At 36.9% G+C, this 9921-nt stretch overlaps 1 protein-coding gene across 6 annotated transcripts in view; it reads left to right on the top strand.

The window, feature by feature from the left end:
- Positions 1 to 9921, top strand: part of Trappc8 (trafficking protein particle complex 8) — a 93419-nt gene that overhangs the window by 28790 nt on the left and 54708 nt on the right. For 3 of the 6 annotated variants that reach the window (XM_023714125.1, XM_004623555.2, XM_023714112.1), the window contains 6 exons: positions 713 to 806; positions 2193 to 2449; positions 3142 to 3257; positions 4226 to 4376; positions 5686 to 5786; positions 7894 to 7999. In XM_023714125.1, coding sequence (XP_023569893.1) covers positions 713 to 806; positions 2193 to 2449; positions 3142 to 3257; positions 4226 to 4376; positions 5686 to 5786; positions 7894 to 7999 — 825 coding nt within the window. The remainder of the gene's footprint in view (positions 1 to 712; positions 807 to 2192; positions 2450 to 3141; positions 3258 to 4225; positions 4377 to 5685; positions 5787 to 7893; positions 8000 to 9921) is intronic. The other 3 variants (XM_004623556.2, XM_023714117.1, XM_023714120.1) reach the window with 2 other exon arrangements.

The following is a 9921-nucleotide window of genomic DNA, read 5'->3' as shown; positions in this document are numbered from 1 at the left end:
TATTATTATTTTTGGCAGAACCAGGGATTGAACTCAGATCCTTGCGCTTGCCAGGCAAGCGCTTATTCCACTGAGCCATCTCCCCGGCCCCAACTTTTTTTTATTATTGAACATCTTGAGAAGCAACCCCATGTTTTCTCTTGTACACATTGGTTCTTTGTGGGGATCATATTAGTTCTCCATTAATACAACTGTGAAATACCGATGAATAATTCCTTTTTTATTTTTCTAAGCTATATATACTGATTTCTTTTCTTTTTTTGGTGGAACCGGGGCTTGAACTCAGGCCCTTGTACTTGCCAGGGAAGCACTTATTCCACTGAGCCATCTCCCCGGCCTATACTGATTTCTTTAAATCTTTCTCAAGGGTGGTCTTAGATGATTTTTTTTAGTTTATACAGTTTCCTCAAAATGTGACACTCAGAGTAGTAACTCATATTTACTGATCTTATGGAGTAGTTTAGCAGTCTAGTTTGTTTTCTTTGTTGACTGAGATAGATTGTTTGAGTTTAGAAGAATTAGTATAGTGGATGATTGTGGAAAGGAACTTAATATAGGATATAATAAAATAGATGAAAGAAGTTAGGAATGTAGAGGACTAGAAGAATATCACTGCAGAAACTAAATGAAGCCAGTAGTTAGAGCAACTGTAGTTGCTGATGATTTGGTGATTAAATGTAATTGCTAATGATTTCTTATTTTATTTTGATAGGAATCATGTGAAGATGGACCTTGTACTATAACTTCAAATAAGAATTATGATAGTAACTTGCTTTCATTGGATGGATTAGATAGCGAAGTCAAAGGTCTTGATATATTTTCTAAGTTTGCTTAATTAAAAAATATATGTTGTTCGACTCTTTGTTTATATAGTTTTCCTTTTCCCTTTCCTCTGCCCTCTCACTTGTTCTCATTTTGGGGAAGGTAATGAAGGATTGAAGATGGGAGGGGCATGGGAAAAATTGATATATGTTAGGGACAGGCATTGATTCCCAATGATAAATGGGATCAGTATGTGTGACAAATATGTACTAATAAAAAGAATAGAATTGAAAACAAAAATAATTTTTTTTTTTTTTTTTTTTGTGGAACCGGGGATTGAACTCAGGCGCTTGCGCTTGCCAGGGAAGCGCTTATTCCACTGAGCCATCGCCCAGGCCCAGAAATATACATTGTTGTCAAAGCATGCTAACCTTCATAGATAAAAGATGAGAAAAATTTCATAGCAGAAAGATCATGAGAGCGGGTTAACTTAAGATATTACTGAGTCCTTTGAGCTTAATTCATGTAGATATTTAAAATTTTGTAAGACTAATGTGTCAGATTTCTTCTTAAAACTATTTGTAGAATGCAAGGGAAGATGTTATGCAGGGCATCGTTTTCCAACATGTAGCTATATTTCTATGTTTTCCATTTTCAGCTATATTTCTATAAATTAGTTTTGATAATAACTATAAATTTTATGTTGTGGTCTGATGGCTTAGTTGTACTATTTTAAAGGAATTCTTACATTATTTCCTTATTTACCTAAATTCTAAAATTCCTGGTCCTCTGTGTCCCCAATTTTGCAGCTCCTAAGGGTTACCACCATCTTGTCACAGGCACCTATCTGGCTTTCCGTGCCCTGGTGTGGCCCTCCATCTTGTCTTTTCCCCATGTCCTACTCTTCCAATGTCTTCAGCAGGGTCCCCCTCTTGGGTTCCCCTTTACCATCACCTGAAGACCCCCCACGTGTTGGACACTAATTGTCACCTGTGTTGCTGTGTCCCCCTCAATTTAACTCCTTTAACATGCTCATATTTCTGGCAAAACCTAATGCACGGGTTTTGTCTTTAACTTGTTAATGCTTGCAATTTTAGTAAAGCATTTAAAATATTAAAAAAAAATAAAAATTCCTGTTGTAAGTAACAAGTATTAACTGGAGCTCTTTAATTTTAGAAGTGAGATAGTGTTGTATTTTAAGACTTTTAAAATGCAGGCTGGGGAGATGACTCAGTAGAATAAGCACTTCCCTGGCAAGCATAAGGGCCTGAGTTCAATCCCCAGTTCTGAAAAAAAAAAAAAAAAAAAAAAAGACTTTTAAAATGCATATGTAGACTTCCAACAAGTTTTCTTTTTTTCCATAATGGTATGGTAATATTGTTACAGTTTATTTTTGCATTCTGAGAGTAAAAGAAAGATTTGTTTTTCAGTAGATGGCTTACCAAATAACTTTAGAGCTCATCCACTTCAACTAGACCAAACCAGTGAGTCTAACAGCATTGATGGCCCAGATCATGGAAAATCTGCATCATCCTTAACTGAAACAAAGAAAGCAAATAGTGGAATAATTCATGGTGCATGTTTGACACTTACTGATCATGATAGAATTCGACAGTTTATACAAGAGTTTACATTTCGTGGTCTTTTGCCACATATAGAGAAAACAATTCGGCAATTAAATGATCAGGTAAGACTTTTATATTACTTTTGAAATTTAAAGATTAAATTTAAGAATGTATGAGTACAAGTTACTTATATGTGAAGTTTTTGTTTTTAATGGTAGACCAGTGTTAGGGCTTACTGAAATTACTCCTTTTTTGTTTTTATTTATGTATTTGGTACACAGCTCAGACTTGTAGTAATCCTCTTTTTCTCTGCCTGCCCAGCACTAGGATTACATGGGTGTGCTACCATGCCTAGACTCAGTCACCATCTCAGTGTGCTCTGGGGGTGGGGCTGGGACAGCATGTGGGACTGGGGATTGAACCCTGGTCTCTGTGCTTACCAAAGCAGGCTCTTAGTTCACTGAGCCATCTCACTGGCCCTCTTTTTTTTTTTTTTTCCTGAGAGGATCTCGTGTAGTTCAGGTTGGCTGTGAATTCACAATGTAGCCCATGCTGGCATTGATCTCATGGCAGTCCTCCTCCCTCAGCCTCGTGAGTGCTGGGATTATAGGCATTTGCTACCAAATCCTGCCGAAATTACTCATCAACGATGAAATTCTGTTCAATTTTAGAAGATATTTACTTATTTCTACTAAGATTTTTATCAGCATATTTTTAAAATGAACATTATTAAAGCTTTTTAGTTGAAGTTTTCTTTTATATGTAAAATTAAGTCCTTCACAGTTGTCAACATATGTCATCTTTTTTTTCTTAGCTAATATCAAGGAAAGGTTTGAGTCGATCTCTATTTTCTGCAACTAAAAAATGGTTTAGTGGCAGTAAAGTTCCAGAAAAGAGCATTAATGAATTAAAAAACACATCTGGACTACTGTGAGTAAACTATTATTTTTGTTTTTTCTGGGTTTAACTCTATAATATTGGACTATGTGATATCTCACAAAAGAAATTCTTTAGTTTTTTGTGTCATATTGGTTGAGACTCAAAAAGATAACAGTGATTAAATTTTGTTACTATTAAAAAGAACAACTATAATTTGACAAAAAAAAGAACTGTGTAAGAAAGATAGCAGGGAGCTGGGTTTGGTGGCACCCTCCTGTAATCCCAGTATTCGGGAGGCTGAGGCAAGAGGATTGTTAGGAGTTTGAGGCCAACCTGGGCTACATAATGAGTTCAAGGCCAGACTAAACAACATAGTGAGACCCTGTCTCAAAAAGAAAAAAAAAAAAAGATGTCAAGGAAAGGCACTTTGAGTCTGTTTCTCTATTTGTTAGAAGATGGAGTTAGGTTACATATGGCTGTGATTCTAAGACACAGCATATATTTAGCAAAATTTTTAGTGTAAAACCCTGCTTTAAGGGAAAATAAAATTAATCCTTTTGGGTTTTAATTTTTTTGCTGGTTGTAAATATAAATGAGTTCACTGGAGTTAAGACGTTTTCTTCATAATTTAACCATGGAGAAAATGCTTACCTGTTGTTGAGCTATTCCCCCAGTTATAAGTTAAATAAATAAAGTGATATCAGATTTCTTTTTCTTTCTGGAGAAAGGATCTTACTGTGCAGTTCAGGCTGGCCTTGAATTCATTATTTAGCCCATACTGGCATTGTACTCCCAGAGATCCTCCTGCCTCAGCCTCCCAAGCTCTGGGATTAGAGACAATGTGCCACTTATGCCTGACTTCTGTTTTCAAAGTTTTAAAGAATGACAATCCTTGGAGGTAGAATTCTTATGAAACAGGATCAGTTTTCCTCATGGTCTGAATGTTAACCCAGTTTATATTTAATATGTTGGCAGTTATGAGTTCTGCATTATTTTCTTTACCTACTGTGTATTTACAGGTATCCACCAGAAGCACCAGAGCTTCAAATCAGGAAAATGGCTGATTTATGCTTTTTAGTGCAGCATTACGATTTGGCGTACAGTTGCTATCATACTGCAAAGAAGGATTTTCTTAATGATCAAGCAATGCTGTATGCAGCTGGTGCCTTGGTTGGTGTTTATTTTTATTTATTGATTGGCCCTTTTTAGTGCTCTGGGAATCAGTCCCATAGCCTTGCAGTTGGTAAGCAAGTGCTCTCCCACTGAGCTATAGTCCTAGCCTTTGGCTGCATTTTGAGAAAGTAACAATTGAGTGCCTGTCCTGGGCACACTCGTCCACCTTCTCTGGACATGCACTCCTGCCCTTGCTCACCCGTGTGGAAGCTTTGCCAGGTAGAAGCTATTCCTCACCTCCAGCTATCTCACTGGCCCTATTTTCTTTCATATATAGCAGTTGTCTTTTCTTAAATGTAGTATATGTAAGATAATGGATAAAATTGGAAGAAAAGTATTGTCACCCACTGCATAATGACTTTTTGGGTAGCAGTGGACTGCACAAATCATGCTTTCGTTATAGTGCTTAACATCTTAAGTTAGATGTTCTAAGCATCTCTGCTTGTGTTAACGCATTCTGATGCCAGCATGACAATAGAATTGCCTCATGATGAATTTCTCAGAATGTATCCTCATCATTAAGTGATGTATGACTGTTGCTGTGTCTAATCTTTTTTTTTTAAGGGAAGGTTCTATAGGGTGCTCAGGGTCTCACTACTAGACCACACTCGTAGTGATCTGCCAGTTTACAGCCTCCCAAGGGCTGGCATTACAGGCATGCGCCACCATGACCGGTCTCAATCACTGTCTCAGGGTCCCCTGGGATGGGGCCGGCATGGGATTGCAGCAGCATTTTAATCTGCTGAGCTATTTTTCAGTCCCTTGTAATTAGTCATTAATTTGTTCTGTACTCATCATGATTTAGGGAAGAATAGGGAAGAGTTATAGCAGAAATATTTTTTTTAAATCAGGAATCGAACTCAGAACCTTGCACTTGCCAGGCAAGTGCTGTGCTGCTGAGCTATATCTGCAGCCCCAGTAGAAGTCTTAACTGAGGCTCACTTGGTAATTTCTATGTGTCCTAAGAGAAAGTTTTTACTAGATGTTTTTAGAAATCTCTCTTAAATACTGAATGAAAGAATGAATTTTTGGGAGGTGTCCAGCTCAGTCTCTCCTGAGGGTGGGGCTGATGCTGTGTGTTGTACAGGCTCTTTAGACTGTTGAGCTATCTTACCAGGCCAAAGAATGAAATTTGGGTAGAGAATTTTAAGATAAAAGCAAATATGTATTTTGAGTCCAAATTAGGTTGCGAAATTTATATTCTGTTATATACAGTAAAATATCCCATCTGATGTCATTTCAGTTTTTAAGCTTTCTCAGAAATTTTCTCTTTGTGAAATAGTATAAATTATATCTTTTCTGTTAGGAAATGGCAGCAGTATCAGCGTTTCTTCAACCGGGAGCACCTAGGCCATACCCTGCACATTACATGGATACAGCAATTCAGACATACAGGGATATCTGCAAGTAAGTGACTATATCATTGTACTTTGCTCATTTATTTTTTTTTTAGAATTTTTTTTTTTTTAAATTTATGTGTGTGTGTGTGTGTGTGTGTGTGTGTGTGTGTGTGTGTGTGGCCAGCTCAGCCCACCAGGGGACGGGGCTGGCTGGCATGTGGTGCTGGGGGATTGAACCGCGGTCCCTTTGCTTTAGCTAAGCTTGTTCTAAGTAGGTGCTTTAGACCACTGAGCCATCTCACCAGCCCATACTTTGCTCATTTAAAGGTAAATTTGACTTTTATCTTGATGTTAGTTATAGGTGGTTTTTTGTTTGCATGCCTTAGGCTCTTATGTCAATATAGTCAGACAAATTAAGATAAAAAATTAATGTTTTCTAATACCAGCTTTATCTTTCCTATTTGGTTTCGGTTTGTGGATTATGATTATGTTACATGTAATGAATGTTGAGGCTTTTTTTTTTTTTTTTTTTTTTTGGTGGAACGAGGCTATGTTTTATATTGAGGTTGATATGTTTTGTGGGGACATTTCATGACTGACTTATTGCCAAGCCACTTTGAGTTGTCTTTATTCATTAGGCAAAACATAAAGATTTAAATAATAAGCAAAAGAGGGAAAAAATGAGACATGTTTTGTATGTACAGTGAGTATTACTAGAGTTTAAAACCTGTTAGGAGACCATGAATAGGACCTGAAGTGGTCAGAGATTTCTTGTGATTTTTTTTTCATGATAAGACCTTCAAAGAAAGGTGGTTCAGATTTGATAACTATGAAAATATTTTGAAATTATGATTGACAGAATGTTTTGGATTCAGCATACTGGTGAAATGGAGTAGAACTTTGCCTAGTTCAGATTGTTTGTGTCTATGGAAGGTGATACATTTCGAGAAGGTTTTTGAGATGTCAGTGTTGGAAAGAGCCTTGACTGTTCTGTATTATTGTTCTTAAGCTATAATTATTTAGTAAGAAGTGGCAAGTTTCTAAAATTTGAGTAGAGCCTTGACATAAAAGTTGCATTTTGGAAAGATTAATCTGATTTTTTTAAATGGTGTTGGGGATTGAACCCAAGGCCTTGCATATGTGAGCCAGGCACTCTACCCTCTGAAATACCCCTGCCCCCCTCTCTTTTTTTTTTTTTTTTTTTTTTTTTTGGAACTAGGGATTGAACTCAGGCCCTTGCACTTAGCAAGACAAGTGCTTATTCTACTGAGCCATCTCCCTGGCCCCTGTGTTTCTTTTCTTTCTTTCTTTTTTTTGTTTGTTTGTTTGTTTGTTTTGTTTTTTTGGCCCCCCTCTCAATGGCATCTTCTCATATTGCCCAGGCTGGTCTTGCACTTGTGTGAATAAATACACTCTGATTTAAGATTAAATCAAAGTAATGAGTAATGTAATTCTAGATTACTTGTACAGTAGTTCACAAAGAAAAACCAGCTATGTGTCTTTATGAAAAAAAATTGGTCAAGGAATCACTAAGACAGCACTAGACCTGTGCCATCTTGGTTGGAACATCTCAGTGGTGCCACGAGAAAGAAAAATGCCTAAACATTTCTCAGCATCCAATAAAATGAAACACAGACAACCAAAGCTTATAAGGAGAAAGAAATATGAGTGGAATTTTTCTTTGTTTACTAGCTAATTCAGAAGTACCGGTTGAGCTATAGTTTTTTTTCTTGCAAACAGGAAATGTGACTTTACATTGCATTTGTACTATAAAATTATATCGGGGCCGGGGAGATGGCTCAGTGGAATAAGCACTTCCCTGGCAAGTGCAAGGGCCTGAGTTCAATCCCTGGTTCCGCAAAAAAAAAAAAAAAAAAAAAAAATTCTATCATTGCAGAAAGTTTTGATGGGTTATAAGAATTCTCTAAAGGGCCCAGGAAGATAGCTGCATAAGCACCTGCCTGGCAAGAGCAAGGTCCTGAGCCTAATCCCCACTATCAAAAAAGAAAAAAAACCAATTCTCTGAAGGTTTTTAGAAACCATTTTGGTAGGCTGAAAATAAGATAAACTTTTTACTGAAAATCTGTAATTAGATCTTGTTGAACACAAGGTAATTGTAATCTACCAAGGTAGCGTCATGGTTCTGACTGTCCTTTCTTGTCTGTCTTCCTTAGGAATATGGTGTTGGCTGAAAGATGTGTATTGCTTAGTGCTGAAATTTTAAAAAGTCAAAGCAAATATTCAGAAGCAGCAGCTCTTCTAATACGATTGACAAGTGAGGTACTGAGACTATTTAAGTACTTAGTGTTGTTCATTATTTTGTAAATGTGTCTTTTTTCATAAAAAAAAGTATGAGGAAAATCCTTTTTTGATTACAAGGTAAATATTGTAGTTTGGTGAATTTACTTTTTTTGTAAGTTGAATTAATTTTATTTGCATATTTTATTAAGTTCATCTGAAGCATACTTTCTTTAAAAATTGTATTTGTATATTTTAGGTCTACATTTTATGTTTAAAAATTGAGTTATTTAAAAAAAATTGTTTAAAGACTTCTAGATTATTTATTTTTTAGATTACTTATATTTTGTTGTTGTTTTGTTTTTGAGACAGTCTCACATAAAGCCAGCATCAAACTTAATTATGTAGCTCAGGCTGGTTGGAAGTCGTGGCAGTCCTCCTGCCTCAGCTGCTGGAGTGCTGGGATTCCAGGCATGCCCTGTCACACCCAGCAAGTCTTCATTTTATTAAACACTGACATGTACTGAGTATCTTCTATGACTTAGACTCTGTTCTATGTGTAGAATAGCTAAAACAATGTACAAATGCAATATTCCTAATATAAAACTGATAAAATTGTCACTGAAGAATTTTTAATCTCATTTTCAGTCGGTATGTACTTTATTTATTTAATTTATTTTTTACATTTTGGCGGAACCGGTAATTGAACTCAGGCCCTTGCACTTGTCAGGCAAGTGCTTATTCTATTGATCTACCTCCCTGGCCCCTTCAGTCAGTATTACTTTGAAGGAAAATCATCTTCAGCATTTAAAAAATTCTATTTTTTAAATATTTCAAAAGAGAGAAAAAGTAATGCATTTGTAATTGCAGTTGAAGGTTTTACAGTAGGCCTGTAAAGAATGACAGTATTCCTTTTTGTAGGTATAATTGAGACACTTGTTTTTAGATAAATACAGAAGAAGAAAGTTAAACATCTCTTTGCCCCTTACATGTTAAATTGTCCCAAAGTGTTTTTTTTTTAATTTTAGGACAGGATGTACAGGGCCTCACTATGTAGGTCAGACTCTAGTGATTGTTATGTTTTTAGCCTGCCAAGTGCGGTGATTAGCTGCGTGTGCCACCACGCCCTGTCTCAATCACTGTCTCTTTGCCCTGGGGGGGGGGGGGCGCAGGGCCAGCTCCAGCTCGGCACACCAGGGATCAAACTTAGTCTGCTGAGCTAGCTAGCTGGCCCTGTCTTAGGGTTTTGATGCTTAAGTCACTGCACTTTTTAGACAATCTGGTTGCTCTTGTTCGTAGTCCTGAGTTTCACTGTCAGCTTAGACCCCATTCATGATTTCTTGATCTCTAAGTTGGTATGGGCAGCTGTTGTTTAGATTTGACTAGTTGAATATTTACAAAGTATTTTAATATGCCAATTAACTTGGAATTTTTTTACCAAGGCATGTGGGTTATGCCGTCACCAGCCAGCCAGCTCTGTTAGCTCACATAGAACCTGCCTGAGGTTCCTCTTTATTCATACATCCTCTCAGCAATACCTGGGACTGTGGGAGGTTTTTTTCATCCTCTTAAACATATTTTCATTTATATCTCAAAATAGTTTACTGACCTCATCCCCCACTGTCCTTTTTTCCTACTGCGGTACAATCCTAGGCCCATCTATCTATCTTTTTCCTGGACTGTGGGCTTTTTCTTCTTGTTCCTTGTAATTTTCCAGTCCTGATATTAGTCTGTCCTTCAGATGGTCCTTTGCACTACTCCAGGTTTTCTTGTTTCTTCTCATTTAATGCTATAAAACCTTACTTGTCCTATTGTATTACATTGGAAATTATGTTTAATCTGTTAGTTCCTCAAGGGCAGAAAAATGTGTTGCTGTCTACACTTCTCTCTCTTTCTTTCTTTCCTCTCTCTCTCTCTCTCTCTCTCTCTCTCTCTCTCTCTCTCTCTCTCTTTCTTTCTTTCTT

The sequence above is a fragment of the Octodon degus genome, unplaced genomic scaffold, assembly GCF_000260255.1.
Source record: "Octodon degus isolate 3935 unplaced genomic scaffold, OctDeg1.0 scaffold00003, whole genome shotgun sequence".
NCBI classification, from domain to species: Eukaryota; Metazoa; Chordata; class Mammalia; order Rodentia; family Octodontidae; genus Octodon; species Octodon degus.
The sequence above is the reverse complement of the archived record's forward strand: the minus strand, read 5'-3'. Positions and strand labels throughout refer to the sequence as shown.